At 40.3% G+C, this 18,240-nt stretch overlaps 1 protein-coding gene and 1 pseudogene across 1 annotated transcript in view; one reads left to right on the top strand and one right to left on the bottom strand.

The window, feature by feature from the left end:
* ATF6 (activating transcription factor 6) overlaps positions 1–18,240 on the bottom strand; it is a 209,362-nt gene that overhangs the window by 154,877 nt on the left and 36,245 nt on the right. The window contains exons 8-9 of the mRNA XM_036103526.2: positions 3,076–3,261; positions 1,689–1,780 (exon numbers count right to left, since the gene is read on the bottom strand). Of these exons, the coding sequence (XP_035959419.1) occupies positions 1,689–1,780; positions 3,076–3,261 (278 nt within the window). The remainder of the gene's footprint in view (positions 1–1,688; positions 1,781–3,075; positions 3,262–18,240) is intronic.
* On the top strand, positions 9,316–11,049 carry LOC118542929 (bifunctional phosphoribosylaminoimidazole carboxylase/phosphoribosylaminoimidazole succinocarboxamide synthetase pseudogene; annotated as a pseudogene).

An 18,240-nucleotide genomic window follows, 5' to 3' on the forward strand; every position in this document is an offset into this window, starting at 1 on the left:
CCCTACTTGTTCTCCTTGGATAATCTCACCTACTCCACTACCATCTGTCTGTCTATATATCATGGTAATTCCCAATTATCTAGTCAGTATCACAAACTTCCCATACTAATAAAAACCATTATCCTCCATCATAAAATGATTCATCTTCCTATGTCCTGCCTTAAATAAGAGCATCGCTGTTCTGTCCCTCAAGATAGAAATTTGGAATTATCTTTAGCTTCTCTCTTTTCTTCTTCATGTCCCACTCTGTATCAGTCACCAAACCCCAGAGTCTATGTCAGAGGTGCACCCTGAGATAGCCTGTCCTTTCCATCACCACAGTCCAAATCCAGACTCGCACATACCACCTCAAATACACCAACAGCCTCCCGGTGCTGTCTCTGCCAACAGCATCTGCTCAGTCCGGTCCCTTCTCGCTACCCCCCTCAGTCACCTTCCCAACACCAAAACTGATTATGCTGCCCTCTGCCTCATGGTGTACAGTAGCACACCAGGCTCTTCAGGATCTGGCCCCCACTGTATACCCGTAGCCCCATCTCCCTCATACACATTCCCACATGTACAAGATACACATGAATTTTTCACTTTTTCCTGAAAACGTCAAGCCATTTCCTAATTGTGCCTTTTAACTACTGTGGTCCCTCTACTTGGCATCTCTTTCCATACTCTCCAACTGACAAACTGCTATCACACTTCAAGATTCAGCTTCCTCTATGGGGATTTCCCTTACCACTCTCATTCATCAAAACATGTTCTGAACATCTGTCAATATGACATGAACCTTCTCAAGGAATTCTTATTCTCATTTATATTTTTTTAGTAATTTTCTCATATTGCTATTATTATATTCATCACATTATACTCAAGTCATCCTTTGACTTGTCTGTCTTCTCAGCTAGACCAGGAGATCTTTGAAGGTATGGCCCCAGTCTAATCACTCTTTGACTCCCCAGCACCTAGGATGCTGATTTCATTTATTTATCAAATGTGCCACAGTGAGTGGGAGTCTGAAAAAGAGGGTCTCTAGGGTCCCTCTGAATTCTAGTATTCTATGACTCTAACCTATGACTCTAGTATTCTACGACTCTAACCTAAAAGCGGTGTTTCTCAAGTCATGATTAGCTAGAAACCTGTACCAAAATCAACTAGAACACTATAAAATATTTAGATTCTTGATTCCCATTCCAAACCTACTAAGTCAGAAACCGCTAATTACTGCTCTAGCTGCTTCCTTTCTGGCTAGGGAGGAAGCCACCCAAGTGTCTTATAATCACTGAAGCTGCTCAAGCATCACAGTACTGAGGCAGGTAGGTAACAGTATTATTATAAAGGTTTAACCATTTTAAAGGTAAGGAACTGAAGCACAGAGGTTAAGTAACTTGCCTAAGACCACAAAGTTACCAAGTGGAGGAGCTACCATTTGAACTCGGGCAGTTTGATTTCAAGGCCCACCACTGATCTGTTTGGTAACTGAAGGCTTTCTTCATTAAACATCATGATTTTTCTGCCAGACCTAGATGAAGAACAAGGAAGAGGAACCAATCTTTCTTTTTCCCCTCTTCTTACGTAATTATTCTCTCTGAAGAGAACAAAACAAATCTGTTTTTCTCTAGCTTACAACTAGAGCTGAAAAGAATGAGAACTGAGATTTTTAGCATTAGTACCTGAACAGACAGGTCTCTGCTTACCTCATGGGTCCGTAGCTGAGTACTATAAATGCCAGGACTACCATCACACAGATAGCTCTTCGCTTCGGATTAGGAACTTTAAGCCTCTGGTTCTAAAAGAAATAACCATGTTAAATACAGTTAAACTACATAACAATCTCACAAAAAGCAGCATCTAAGATAAGCACACTCCTCTTCACCAATTTAATAGCTAAAAAAAACAAAACTCAAAGGTGAGGAAACAGTACTTTTCACAAGACTAGAGCAGAGCCTTCTAGGTTCCCTGTTGTAGCAGAAAGAGAAAAGGAAAGGTGCGGGAGAAGAGAAACAAAAGGGCCACTCCCTTGCAGTTTCTTCTGCACCCAAAATGAAAGAATTCAACAATTTAACATTTTTATGGGTCTTCAAAGAATTTTAAAATACATCTGTAGATTATTTCCCTGTCTCTTCAATCTCTTAACATGATGGAACAGTCCCATGTGCTCAGGGCAAGACAGAACAGTGGAAGAAGCCCATGCATTATGCACAGGCATCCCTTTGGTTCAGGACGGTGCAGTGGGAAATCCTGAGACAGCAGGTTTCATGAACAGAATTAAGGAGAACATTGACCTTATCGGGACCAGAATAGCAACAAAATGCAAAAAACATAATAGTGGTCAGATGGACAGAGAAAAGTCTTTAAAATTTTTTATTTTGTGTTTCCTTTTTTTTGAGACAGAGAGTAAGAGAGCATGAGGGGAGGGGCAGAGGGAGAGAATCTCAAGTGGACTTCCCACTGAGCATGGAGCCTGACTCAGGCTCGATCCCAGGACCCTGAGATCATAACCTGAGCCGAAATCAAGAGTCAGATGCTCAACCAACTGAGCCACCCAGGTGCCCCTGTATTTTCTTTTTTAAAAGGAAAGACCTGGTGAGACTATTTAGGGTCCTCAAGGGGATTCATTTAGTCAGAAAAGAGAGCAAGCAAGCTACCAAGGAAACACACAGCTTTTGAATGAAGATTGGGAGGTACAACTCACAAGCTCCTCTTTCCAATGCTTTACTCTGACTGCAAATGCTTTAGGGTTAATTGTGCCCTCTTTTTTTCTTTTTTTTTTTTTTTTAAGATTTTTATTTATTTATTTGAGAGAGAGAGAGAGAATGAGAGAGAGAGAGAGCATGAGAGGGGGGAGGGTCAGAGAGAGTAGCAGACTCCCCCCCCACTGAGCAGGGAGCCCGATGTGGGACTCGATCCCAGGACTCCGGGACCATGACCTGAGCCGAAGGCAGACGCCTAACCGACTGAGCTACCCAGGCGCCCTATGCCCTCTTTTTTTCTAGTGCTATTGTTTTACACAATTTCCAATTGGTTTCTCAGGAAAAAACAATACTTGAACCCATCTCATCGGGGTGCATCACTAGCACTCACCTCTGACACGACTTCATCCAGCTGTCGCTTCAGTGATCCATTCTCTTTCTTTAGCTTCTCATTCTCCGAAAGCGCAGCCTTTAACCTGGCCTCTAAGCCAAGCATATATTCTTTCTTCTTCTTGCGGGACTGACAAGCAGACTCTCGATTTTTTATCATACGTTGCTGTCTCCTTAGCACGGCAATCTAGGAAAAGTTATAACAAATCAGAAATATTCTGATTTTAGAATCAGATCAGAATATACTGATTTTTACCATCATTTTTAAACTAAACTGTTCAAAACACAGGTTACTGGTTGCTTTAAAACAGGTTTTAAAAAATATTACTCAGGGGCGCCTGGGTAACTCAGTCATTAAGCGTCTGCCTTCGGCTCAGGTCATGGTCCCAGGGTCCTGGGATCGAGCCCCACATCGGGCTCCTTCCTCAGTGGGAAGCCTGCTTCTCCCTCTCCCACTCCCCCTGCTTGTGTTCCCTCTCTCGCTGTGTCTCTCTCTGTCAAATAAATAAAATCTTTAAAAATATATATATATATATTACTCAAATTAAGCAAACTGAAATCAAATTATTAAAAATGGCCCTCTACACATTCTGCATGGAGCACTGGGTGTTATGCACAAACAATGAATCATGGAACACTACATCAAAAACTAATGATGTAATGTATGGTGATTAACATAACAATTAAAATATTTTTTTAAAAAAATGGCCCTCTAAAACCTAAATGTTGAATGATTTCTTCTGGTGTTTTCTAAGGCTTCTTTACTGATCTTCCAATCTTCCCTTTAGAAACTCCCTCAGGAAAAAAAAAAAACTCTCTCAGAAAGTGCCCTTACATATCCATATATGTACATATCCATACACCTCACTCTATGTCTCAGGCCCTGAATTGACTATTTTCCAGAACCATGTATCCAGCTACTTATAAGGCCACTTCTACTTGCAAAGTTACCACCACTTCAAATTCCATATGTACAAACTGAACTCATCATCTCCCTCTACCTAGATTTGTTTATCCTACCCATCTTCTATCAGTGGTAAGTAACTCTCAAGGTATCTAGGAGGAAGTCACTATTAACTTATTTCTTCCTTCATTCTCCATATTTATTCCCCTCTCTCAACCTCTGGTTCACTCACTCAGTGTGCACTGAGGATATGCTAATGACCAAGTTTCTTCCAGTGACAGTGTGTCTCAGTTATTCCCATCTATTCCTGCCATCACCCTCCCAAGGTAGGCACTCATTAACTCATCCCCAGACTACTACAATAATCTCCTAAATATTTTCACTGGTCTCCAATCTCTTCCTACCTACCATTTATAAGATAACTCACCTGGGAGAAATTGTTTATCTTGCTACTCTATCGCAAAAACAAGCTATTCATGCATCCTCGCTGGCCACCTTTGCTTTCAAAGCCTTCCCATAATGTGACCATCCCTCTAAACAACCATACCTTCTGCCCTAACCCGACAACTATTCAATCCACAGCCAGATTCTTATCATTTAAGGCTACTCTAATATCTCCACATGTGCCTGAAGTCATTCCTTTAGGCACAGTGTTTACTCCAATTTCGAATGCTGTCTCCTCCACTAACTTAATTCTAAGGACCTTCTACATTCTGATTATGCTAAACCATCTTCCCTGAATGTCTTATTCTCTTATAATTTGGAAAATACACCTGAACACTTAATGGTCTCAACTGTTTCATGACTATTAACTCTCTCTCTCAACCTAGATGTTATACCTTGGAAGCCAAAACCATGTAATAACTACATTTTGGTTTCCTACCCTCAATTATCTACCATAATCAAAACTTAACTGAGCAAAATTATTTTTGTCATGTTTCCTAAACAAGTCATGGAACCTATCTGTTATAGCATTAGTCTCATTTATTTGAGGCAGAGGGTGAGGTGGCAAAATTAAGTCCATAAAAAGCACCAAATAATATTAAGTTGATTAAGTACACAGATGACTGAATTACTGACCTTTTATGTTTTTAAAAAATAAACATTCCACTCTGTGGTATTCAATAATTCTTACTGAGACTAGTAAATAGAATTAAATCATTTAATATTGATTTCTTTAGGGGCGGCTGGGTGGCTCAGTTGGTTAAGCGACTGCCTTCGGCTCAGGTCATGATCCTGGAGGCCTGGGATCGAGCCCCGCATCGGGCTCCCTGCTCAGCAGGGGGTCTGCTTCTCCCTCTGACCCTCCCCCCTCTCATGCTCTATCTCATTCTCTCTCTCAAAAAAATAAATAAAATCTTTAAAAATATATATTCATTCCTTTAAAAATAACAACACAATTCTAACCCCATACTACATTTCCTCAAAAGAGCCAAAGCCAATCTCTCTGCAGTAAATACTGTCAACAAACTTTCAATCAGAACCTACCAGGAAAAAAAGCCACATGAGATGTCAAAAGAGGGTGTTTTTCTCTTTTTTTTTTCCTTTAACTGAAACGTCTTAAGATTGCTAACTTACAGAACCATCATCTGTAAAATTTCCCTATGGAGTAACTATCCCACTCTTCAGTAATGCCACACACCCAGTAGTGGCAAAGCCATGATGGATGGATCATTCCCCACATCAAACTATTCTCTGGACAATGCCACTTTGTTCAATCTACTGTTATTCTTAGTGTTCTTCATGATTCCTGAGAACGTCAATGTCCATAATTAATACTTAATACCAGAGTGCTGAAGTACACAGAACACTGAACAAGCACAGGAAAGAGAAGGTTCCCAGATGGAAGAGTTTATACTAAAGTTAGATAAAAGGCAACCTTACAAAGGCTAATTAATCTACGGAATTTAGGGAGGCTTACAGATGGAACACCATTTAATAAATTTCAAACAAGGATTAGGAATTTCTATAAACAATAAAAGCACCTGCATATTACAAAGCATTTAAGTTTCAAAGGCTGTCAGTGCACATGCCTCATGCAAAAAAAAATGAAAACCACCTGTGGCCATCCATTTCTTCCCATGGAAAAAGATACTATAGTTCTGAAAATAAATATTCAATACTACCAATAAACACAAAGGATAGAGAATAAAAATAAATGAAACCCACAGGAATCACCAAACACAAGAGTTTCAGCTTTACAGCTCAGCAAGCTATCTTCAGCTATCTGAATATATAATATTCAAGTTATTCTATATTTCCTAGACAAAAAAAATTATGATTTTCAGACTACACACACACACACACACACACACACACACACCCATGGTGCTTGTTATTTTGGTGGGGGGGTATATTTTACAAGAAAAAAAATTAGACTGTAATTACTGCTTTGTAAACTGATTTTTGCATACAATGTGTTATGATCATCTTTGACATGCAATGAGAATGGCCGCATAGTATTTCAATTATTTTGATGTTCTATATTTAATCTCCTCTTGCTGAAATTATCATAGTTTTAAAGATTCTTTTTTTTTTTCTTTTTAAGATTTTGTTTATTTATTTGAGAGAGAGAGAATGAAAGAGCACATGAGAGGGGGGAGGGTCAGAGGGAGAAGCAGACTCCCTGCCAAGCAGGGAGCCCGATGCGGGACTCGATCCAGGGACTCCAGGATCATGACCTGAGCCGAAGGCAGTTGCTTAACCAACTGAGCCACCCAGGCGCCCTTAAAGATTCTTTAAAATAAGCCTCATCATTTGATCCACTGTTAGAGGGGAGAAGTGCCACAGCTAGAACTCAGGTCAGTTGACTCTAAGCCCAACACACACAACCCCAGTACACAACAGCACACACTGTTTTTAATACCAAATGGAAGTCCTGGATCCCAGCATGGAACTCTAACCTCAGTGAACTCTGTGCTTACTTTCATTATGCACTTGGTCAAAAGGAAGGCTTATGGAAACGCTTGTATCTAGAAGCGTAATCTCCTCTAGCAGTCTGAAAACATAAAATCAATAGTCTGGCTCATTAATCAATTGACATTTCTCTCTTACGGGCATATCAGATGATTTAACATGACTAAAATGAGTGAACAGCTGGGCAGTCCCTGCTTCTGATCATCCTGCCTTCAGACAACTCTCCCTTCAAGCATTGTGCCTTGGAAAAAGAAAAAAGAAAAACTTCACAGCTGTAAAATATTCTCTCCCTTCAGTGCCATTATACTGTAATATGGTGTTGCATTATTAAACATTTGTTTGACTGTAAAAAAGACTTGTGTAAAAAGAGAACTTTCACAAATGAGTAAGTACTTTTTGAAGGCTCAACCAATTTGAGTCAAAATTCCATGTGTGCTTGCATTTTGTTTTTTACTTTTAAAAGTTATCAATCAAGGGGCGCCTGGGTGGCTCAGTTGGTTAAGCGACTGCCTTCGGCTCAGGTCATGATCCTGGAGTCCCTGGATCGAGTCCCGCATCGGGCTCCCTGCTCGGCAGGGGGTCTGCTTCTCCCTCTGACCCTCCCCCCTCTCATGTGCTCTCTCTCATTCTCTCTCTCAAATAAATAAATAAAATCTTTAAAAAAAAAAAAAAAAAAAGTTATCAATCAATAAACACTGTATTATGTTCTTCTTATAAATAAAATAGACTATTTAGACCCGATTCTGTGATGTTGCTAGGAAATGAGCTTCAAAGTCCTATATGACTATAAATCAAAGATACTAAAATAGGATATTTTAATGCTAAGAAATACATTCCAACATCTCACATGAACTCAAGCCAGATCAAGTACAGATACCTAATCAGTAGGGGGAGTGGGAGAGGGAGAGGGAGAAGCAGGCCTCCCGCTGAGCAGGGAGCCCGATATGGGGCTCGATCACTGAATCACTGGTTTACTACATATCATTCTCAATTCTATGGATGAATCACTGATTTACTACATATCATTCTCAGTTCTAAGTCTTATTTCACTGAATCTCTAAATTAATATACAAACTGTTACTGATTAACTTCTTCATATCAGACAAACCAATTTTTCCATTACATACAAAAAGAAGCTTTGTCTATTTGAAATTGATTTAAAAGCCAAAGAAGTAAATTCTCTTACACATTTCTAATTTACACAACATATATTATTGCATATCATAGTAAATATATTTACAAATATACTCTAAAAAATGTGTACAGTTAAAATCATTAGCAAATTTAATGTGTGGCAATCTTATTTCAAATATTCAAATAAATTAAGTATTTTAGTTTGATTTCTACTATGAATCTTAAGAATACTCCTTTTTGGGGGGCACTGGGCTGACTCAGTCAGTGGAGCAAGCAACTCTTGATCTCAGGGTTTTGAGTTTGAGCCCCATGTTGGGTGTAGAGATTACTTAAAACTAAAAAAATCATTAAAAAAAAAATACTCCCTTTTTCTCAGAAAATTGTTTAAAACAGAAAAGGGGAGGGGCACCTGGATGTCTCAGTCATTAAGCATCTGCCTTCGGCTCAGGTCATGATCCCAGGGTCCGGGGATCAAGCCCCACACCGGGCTCCCTGCTCAGCAGGAGGCCTGCTTCTCCCTCTCCCACTCCCCCTGCTTGTGTTCCCTCTCTCGCTGTCTCTCTCTGTCAAATAAATAAATAAAATCTTTAAAAAAGGGTGGGGGGGGGCGCCTGGGTGGCTCAGTTGGTTAAGCGACTGCCTTCGGCTCAGGTCATGATCCTGGAGTCCCTGGATCGAGTCCCGCATCGGGCTCCCTGCTCGGCAGGGAGTCTGCTTCTCCCTCTGACCCTCCCCCCTCTCATGTACTCGCTCTCTCTCATTCTCTCTCTCTCAAATAAATAAAATCTTTAAAAAAAAAAAAAAAAAAAGGGTGGGGGGGAATCTCCACTTATACTACCTGTACTCTTCTCAAATCTCATGACAGAAAGCCAAAATTTTATTTTATTCTTTCTATTAAGTTGTGTGGGTGTGTGTTTGTTATACCCAGTTCCTAGTCATCAAAAACTAAATAAAGAAGCTTCATTACTGGCAACCTGAGCCATTTAATTGGCAGAGTCAAGGAAATAATCTTCACCCTGCAAGGTATCTCCTTTTTTTTTTAAATGAAGAATGACTTTGGGCATGCAGTGTGATTTCCCGAGTGAGAAAGAATAATAGACAAAATCCCTACTAGACTGTAGGTCCAGGCTGCCTTATCCAACCTCATGTTCTGAGTGAAGAGAAACAACCCGTAGAGAGGCAAAGGCAGGAGTATCCACCAGATGCTCTTACGAAAGCCACACTGTGGAGCATTAGCCTCCTTAAGAATGGAGAAAGTCGGCCGCTGCCCCCAGCCCACATAGGATAATGGTGACAGCTGAGGTACTGAATATTGGTAAAAAACTCCATGAGGATAAAACAAAAGAAGTCTATGAATTGCCAGATAGTCCAGGAAAAGTGCTCCTGCGTCCAAGGACCAGATAACAGCAGGAAATGCAGCCAGAATCACCTGGAAGGAAAAGCTGCAATCTCAAATAAAACTACCAGCTGTATTTTTCAGTTGTTAAAGGAAGCAGGTATCAAAACTGCTTTCCCCAGAAAATGTGGGGAGACAGCTTTCATTGCACCTAAGTGTGAAATGATTCCAATTGAATGGGTTTGTAGAAGAATAGCAACTGGTTCTTTTCTCAAAAGGAATCCTGGTGTCAAGGAGAGATATAAGTTTTACCCACCTAAAGTGGAGCTGTTTTTCAAGGACAATGCCAATAACGATCCACAGTGGTCTGAGGAACAGCTAATTGCTGCAAAATTTTGCTTTGCTGGACTTGTTATAGGCCAGACTGAAGTGGATATCATGAGTCATGCTACACAGGCTATTTCTGAAATACTGGAGAAATGCTGCTTGCCCCAGAACTGTACGCCAGTTGATACGAAGATTGAATTTGGTGGTGATGTGACCACCAAAGAAATTGTTCTTGCTGATGTTATGGATAATGATTCCTGGAGACTCTGGTCATCAGGATATCGAAGCCAACAGAAAGATGAACAGTCCTATCGTGACCTCAAGGAAGTAACTCCCGAAGGGCTCCAGGTGGTGAAGAAAAATTTTGAGTGGGTTGCAGAAAGAGTGGAGCTCGAGTCAGGATCTCGGTATCTCAGGATCATGGAGTTGAACCCCGCATCGGGCTCTCCGCTCACCGCAGAGTCTGCTTGGGATTCTTTCTCCCTCCCTTTGCCCCTCCCTCTGCTTGCATGCTCTTTCTCTAAATAAATTAATAAATAAAACCTTTTTTTAAAAAAAGGAAAATAAAAGTGAGAAGGTGCAGTTAAAAAAAAAAAAAGAAGAGTGGAGAAAGTCCTATGCACAGGGATCATCAAAGGACCCTCAGAGCAGTTTCCTGTGTCTTCAGTTAATGATTCCTCTGCTTCCTATGTCCCTAGAAATACTTGGTGTAGATACTTAAGAGTAATAGTAATTTAGGGGTTCCTGGATGGCTGAGTCAGTTAAGCATCTGACTCTGGATCTCGGCTCAGGTCTTGATCACATGGGTGTGGAGCCTACTTAAAAAAAAAAAAGGTAATAGCAATTTAAGTCATTAGAAGACAATACAATACTGGAAGTTGGGTGTCCTTAATTCTTATTTCAGCATAGCAATCAATTAACTGAAAGATCTTAGAAGAGTCATTTCTTCTCCCGGGGCCTGTTTACACAGTAATACAGGGAGTTAGACCAGAATGGTGTTTTTGAAACTATTATAAACCCAAATATCTAGTAGTATGATAAATTTAGTGGCTCACAAGAGCCTTACAAAAACTGACAGAAAAGCACAGGATAGAATAAAAGAAAACAGAATACTTTCTATGCAGTGAGAGCTTACTGTTTCACTAGACTGTGTGTGTTAAGAAAGATGTAAAACACATTTCTTACTGTGGATTGTGGGCAAAAACTTGAGACCCATTCCATTAATCCTCTGAAGGTCTCATTCCCTCCAAAACCAAAATGGTCCTAGTACTGATGCTAAACAAGTATTCTGGTTTGCCACAGGTCCTAGTAATGACTACTGCGTTCATGAGATACGGATGAGATTAACTTTGCTGTAAATTTTACTTGAGATCACCAAATCGGTCGTATAAGCTCGGCCCTTATACTTCGTCTCTGAAGACTTAAAACCAACGGCTGAAATTTTTAAAAATTAAAAGAATACATTTGTAAAGGGAGAGAAAAGGGAGAAGCGAGTTTCAAGACGTAGGCAATTTGACGTGTGCACTGCAGCAGGGCTGCTGTGAAAGTGAAGCCCTGTTAACGGAGCGCAGAGTAGTGACAGAAGCACCGGACCAAGACAAGGCCTAGGCCTGAATCCCAGCTCAACTGGAGCAGGTCAGATGACTGAGGTGAGGATTACACAACTCATGGACGTGAGGGTCTCTGTAAACTATCATGTACCACACACAGGTAAATGTCAGTAAAAAGAGATACCCTGCAGCTATGAATAAACTGAGTGAGGAGGCAAAAATTCTTAACTCCATCACCAATGTGCCCCACAGCTGCTCAGATCAACTGTGCAACTAAAGCAATATTGAAATTGTCTGCCCGCATTCCAGCTTCTATTTTCACAGATTTGAAATTTTAAAATGACTTAAAAAACAAAAACAAAAACAGACAAAATCTGGAAGTCACATTTAATCGCTGCAGAAGCAGAAAAACGGCCTAAGAATAAAAAGCTAATTCACACTCCTCCGAGATCCCTCAGGCTGCTCCTTACCCTGTATGTATCAGGGCTCCCGTTCACCTCGAAGGGCTGTCAGGTTTAAAGCGAGTATCTGTGAGTCACGCACTTAGACAAGTGTAGCACACACCACTTCATCAATATTAGCCATCTCAGCAATATGGCCTTGGCTAAAACACCTAACCAACTGACTCCTTTCACGGTGAAATGGGAATATCACCCACTTCACAAGCGTTTTGTGAGAATCAAATAGAAGTATGTAAAAATACGTGATTTATAATCCAGTATGAATGTGAAGTACTTATTAAAACTATATCGGGGGGCACTTGGGTGGCTCAGTTGGTTAAATGGCTGGCTCTTGATTTCAGCTCAGGTCATGATGTCAGGGTCCTGGGACTGAGCCCTGCGTCGGGCTCCACACTCAGTGGGGAGTCTGCTTGAGGATTCTCTCTCTTTCCCTCTGCCTCTGCCCCCTGCTCACACACTCTCTCCCTCTCTCTAAAATAAATAAATATATCTTAAAAAAAAAAAAAAAAAAACCATATTAGAAAAGAGCCAAATTCTTCTAAAGCATCAAAAAGACAAAGACTGTGGAAATGTTCCAGATTAAAAGAAGCTAAAGAGACAAGACAACTAAATGCAGTATCTGGCCCTAGACTGGGTCCTGTATTGGAAGGGAAAAAATTCGATAAAGGATATTACTAGGTCAACCGACAAAACTGTAATACTGAGAGTGGATTAAAGTATTTTACAAATGAAATTTATAAAGTTGATAACTGTACTGTGGGTATGTAGGAGAATATCCCTGTTCTGAAAAAATACACACTGAAATATTGGCAGTAAAGGACTATAAGGTATGTAACTTACTCCACAATAGTTTGGGGGGGGAAATGGAGTCTGTGTGTGGAGAGACAGAAAGAAAGAAGTAATAAAGCAAATGGGGTAAAATGATAACAGGTTAATGGGTGAAGGTACATGGGTGTTCTCTAGAGGACTTTTGTTTCTTCAACTTTTAAATATCTGACATTATTACCACATACAAAGTCTAATGCACATGTACACACACACACACACACACACACACACACACACACACACACACACACACTTGCAGGGCTGCAGTGCACATACAATGCCGGGGAATTACAAGAAAGACATACAGATACTTTTCTCTGGAACTCATAATAGCAAAGGGAGATTAAGAGCCACAGAAAATATTAACCATAACACTTTTAATCCCTGAATATCATTCTTTAACCAGTCAAAAGTTCTCTTCTATTAATAATTAATATTCTCTCACATATTTTAAAATAGTAATCCTTCAGAGGGCATACCCCTTCAAGAACATATAGCCATTGATACTTTCATTGAAACACCTGCCATTCTCTTTTGTGAATTAATCTATTCACATATTTTGTCCATTTGGTGTTGGGTTAACTTGCATCTTTCTCACTGATTTGTAAATACTCTCTATATTAAAAAGGGTTTCAAAAAGACTATGAAAACTTATACATGAATGTTCAAAGCAGTATTATTCATAATAGCCAAAAAGTGGAAACCACCCAAATCTCCATTAAATGATAAATGGATAATCCAAAATACCACCTAGCCAAACAATGGAAAATTATTTGGCAATAAAAAGGAATAAGTACTGATACATGTTATGATTTGAATGGACCTTGAAAAACATTATGGTAAGTAAAAGAAGTCATACACAAAAGGCCACACTGTGTATAATTCTATTGACATGAGATGTCCAGGATAGGCAATTCCAAAAAACAGAAAGCAGATTAGTGGCTGCCAGGGGATGGGGAGAAGATCAGAATAGGAACGACTGCTAATGTGTACGGAGCTTCTTTTTAGGGTGATGAGAACATTCTGGAATTAGCAGTGATGGCAGCACAACTCTGTGAGTATACTGAAAACCACTAAATTTTATATTTATAAGGGTGAACTTTATGGGGTATGAATTTTATCTCAACAAGCTATTAAAAAAAATTACATAAGAAGCTACAGACTCTCTCTCCAGACAAATGCACATACCCAGTATTATAAACAATTATGCAAGGAAAGGGGTGACATGAGGAAAAGGGGAACTATTTGTAGAGACACTGTCCACAGACTCCTCCGAGAAGCCCCGTGACTGGCACTCTCACACACTCAAAGTGGAAGGATGAATTAGAACTACTACCCCGATGGCGGGCCATTTGACAGTATTTATCAATATCGAAAAACTACCTAAACCTTCTGCGTCTCTCTCATTTCAGTTCTAGGAATTTCTCCTACAGATATACTTGCACATAAACAAAATTAAATAAGTACCAAGTTATTTGATGGAGGAATGCTTACAAAGAAAAAAACTGCAAAAATCTTAAGTAATTATGACACCCTTACGAAACAGACTACCATGCAGCTATTAAAGAATAAGAGGGGCGCCTAGGTGGCTCAATCGTTAAGCATCTGCCTTCGGCTCAGGTCATGATCCCAAGGTCCTGGGATCGAGCCCTGCATCGGGCTCCCTGCTCCACGGGAAGCGTGCTTCTCCCTCTCCCACTCCCCCTGCTTGTGTTCCCTCTCTTACTGTGTCTCCCTCTCTCTCTGTCAAATGAATGAATAAAATCTTTAAAAATAAATAAATAAATGAATAAATAAAGGAATAAAATTTTTTATGTACTGCTATGGAGAGTTCCCTAAGATACACCAAAGGAGAAAAGCAAGGTGCAGGACAGAATGGATATGCTCTTTACCATTTCTGTAGAACAGGTAAATGGGTAAAACTATAAATACTAATATATTAAGGAACGGTCTCAGGGAAGATACACAAAAAACGAGTAACAATGACTGCTTCTGGGCAGGGGGACCGAGTGGCTATAAAGTATCTGGGGCATGGAAGGACTCTCTCCAGGGACAGGTGGCAGGAAGGGAAATCAGCATTCCTTTAAAAATAATTATTTATTAACCTTATCAAGATGCCAAACTGAGGGGAACCTGGGTGGCTCAGTCGTTAAGCGTCTGCCTTCGGCTCAGGTCATGATCCCAGAGTCCTGGGATCGAGCCCCGCATCAGGCTCCCTGCTCCGCGGGAAGCCTGCTTCTCCCTCTCCCACTCCCCCTGCTTGTGTTCCCTCTCTGGCTGTCTTTCTCTCTGTCAAATAAATAAAACCTTTAAAAAATAATAAAAAATAAAAAAAAAAAAGATGCCAAACTGAAAATAACAGAACAAAGAATGCTCCAGTTGCTGGGACATAAATCTAACCTAATACAATACAACCAGGGGGGCGGGGGGGGCGGGAATAAAACCACCTTGTTCACTTCCCTTTCCAAAGCTACTGTAACCACAAATGACATTACTTGCCAAAGTCCTTATTCAAGATAAATTGTTTTTTTTAGAGAAACTACAAGTGTTTGAACAAAGCACATTTTTCTTTGATTTGCAGAGTCCCTGGTAGCAGCAAAGCCAGAAAAGTAATCAGCACAGAAGTAATATTTTACTAAAATCTGGATAGCTTTTCAGGTCTCCAAATCCTTCCTGTTGAATTTGTTCTGATGGATTCCTCTATTTTAAAGCCTAAAGAAATATCATGATCTCAATGTCTTTGTTGTTAAAGAATTTAGTCCCTAAAAAGTATCTATTCATTATTTATCTTCTTAGATCTAGGCTGGCCACATTATTTAAGGATGGATATGCAGCTCACACTTGGACCTAACAGAGGACTTATTCTTGGGTGTTACAGATAAAATAAGCAGCTTAAGTGTCATTAGAAATAACGTGTTTTGTTTTGTTTTGTTTCCGAAATAGAACGTAGGCACTCTCCATTTTTCTAAGAGTTTCTCTGCATTGCTTTGCACTGTAAACGAATTATTTTAGATGCATATTTTTCTTGAAAGATACTTCTCTAGGGGTCTCTTGGGAGTCCTGCTACTATACGTCTTCCTGGGCATGCCAAGAATACAAGGCCCTAACCACTCTTTACCCAGGCCCTTTCTCAGAGCTGTGTTTCCAGCAAAAAACCTTGAGAGATGAGGTAATGTCTTCCTCTGGACAATGAGGAAACTTGCTCACTGCGTGCTGTAAAAGTGCTAGACTCCCAAAGCTCAGCCTTCCTGCACTGCCATAAAGGAACACTGTGTGCACTGGCCCCGTTTGGGCCCAGATCACATCACCTCCACGCTCACAGTACTAACAATACCTGAAATCTTGAACCTAATTGTATAACGCTGTCTCCAGAGAAAAGAAATAACAAAGTTCCAGTTCGGTATGCCAGAGGAATCCCCTTCACACTATTTCTAATACCTGCAGGCAGGTGGAAAGGGATATCCCCCAGCACCCAGCTTCTCATGATGGCTTTAGTGACCAGGACAGAGACTCCCAAAGGCTAGGGACCGGGTTGGGAGGGATCAAGGTCTCCAAGTAAAGAATTAGAAAGAGTGCAAGAATAAAGGGTTTATAAGATGCTTAATGGGGTGAATGGGCTAAGAGGAAGGCCTGAGGCCTCCTGTCAGGAGAGCCTGTACTCTTGATCAGCCTCCCATTTGATATTTCTCATTCTGACCTAGCTCCTGATCATTTTCTTTCCATTGTCATCACCTACTGACTTCCATTAAGGGTTTTTGCTCCATCTTGGTCCACTGCGGAGATCGCAGAATATAATTTCACCACTTTTTTTTCCTGGTCTTTTATCCCAAACAAAATAACCACAACAATATTAACTCCACAGCCCTAAAACTGGGGCCATAATGTTTCATGAACTCTATGGAATTACAATGGGTACAGAGTAGTAGTTACAGCTTTCAAGTCCTTGGTTTGATGTCTGGCAACATTCAATAGCCCTTTAAAGAAAGATAAGCACCCTCTCCTATGAAGGCAACTTTGCAGTTCCAACATTGCCTTTTACTAAGAAACTGCATGAGAGAATTTCTACACTGAAATGAGAGACCATGTTCATTTTTTCCATCACGATCAGAGCCAAAAACCAACCATATTTCTTGAAAACTTAGGTGGGGTTTCCAAGAGTTAAACAGAACAGATTTACCAGCAAAAGGCAGGAAGAGTGAGATTATAATTTGAACCAGGCAAACTGTTTCATAACAGAAAATGTGGCACTTAATGCAGTTTGCAGAATATGGTATGCAAAAAACGCTACTTAGGGCAGTAGCGGGCCTCTAGAGAGTGAAACTAGCCAAATTCTAAAAGAACAAAAAAGGTAGGAAAAAAGAAGCCATGTCAGCATTATAAAGCCACAAAAGACTGATATGCTTTCTTTTGTTGAATTACAGCTTTTTCACCAGGCTTTTGGTTTAAAAGCACAAAAAGCACATAATGAAAAATTTTTCTTTTTGGCCATTTTGAATCAGAAATTTATACTACTTCAAATTTATCATAATTTAATAGGACTTCAGTCTAACAAACACATGCACTATTAAGGTCAACCAAGTTACTAACACAGGAGACTATACCAGCAGATCAAAGTTTCCTGCAGCTCCTTCTGGAACAAATTTACTTTGGGTTCCTGAGCGGCTTGGCCAGCTGATAGGACAGACTGATGTTTCTTTACTTGAAATAAACATTAAGTCAAAATTTCTACCAGAAAACTCATACTGAAAAGGCCTGGCTCACTTCCTGATGCGCTGGCCAAGGAAAAATAAGCACAAAACCTCAATGCAGTTTGACTAGAAAATTTATTCTAATCACCTTTAGGTCTCTTGCACTAGACACACAGTACATGAAATCTATCTTCTATAATACTGTCAACTCTAAATTCTGGAAAGCAGTAACAACGCTAGCCAATAAATATTGCTAAAAAAAAAAAAAAAATACCTCTTGGTCCTCTACTTTTGCATCTCACATATCCCCCAGTTCAATGTTGACTGAGACTTCATCAGTAAATTATTCACCAAATTTACAGAGCATTCTTAAGGATGCAAGAGCACAGGGGCGCCTGGGTGGCTCAGTCGTTAAGCGTCTGCCTTCGGCTCGGGTCATGGTCCCAGGGTCCTGGGATCGAGCCCCGCAAGGGGCTCCCCGCTCCGCGGGAAGCCTGCTTCTCCCTCTCCCACTCCCCCAGCTTGTGTTCCCTCTCTTGCTGTGTCCCTCTCTGTCAAATAAATAAATAAAATCTTTAAAAAAAAAAAAAAAGGATGGATGCAAGAGCAGAACAAACATGGTCTTTCACACCAAAGAAGTTATAGTGAATGTCTGACTAACTGGTCAACAAATAATTAATTGAAATGTTTAGAGATTACAAAATGGGTCAGCAGAATACAATGATGAGTGCCAACATTAAGATGCTCATTATTCAGATATTAGCCTAGAAGAAAAAAGAAAAAGGCTTCCTCCTGCTTTTTGTTTTTTGTTTTTTAAGATTTTATTTATTTGTCAGACAGAGAGAGAGACAGAGCACAAGCAGGGGGAGTGGGAAGCAGAGGGAGAAGCAGGCTCCCCGCTGAGCAGGGAGCCTGATGCAGGACTCGATCCCAGAACCCTGGGATCATGACCTGAGCCGAAGGCAGACGCTTAACCAACTGAGCAACCTAGGCATCCCCTTCCTCCTGTTTTTAAAGAACTT

The sequence above is a fragment of the Halichoerus grypus genome, chromosome 7 (genome assembly GCF_964656455.1).
Source record: "Halichoerus grypus chromosome 7, mHalGry1.hap1.1, whole genome shotgun sequence".
NCBI lineage: Eukaryota > Metazoa > Chordata > Mammalia > Carnivora > Phocidae > Halichoerus > Halichoerus grypus.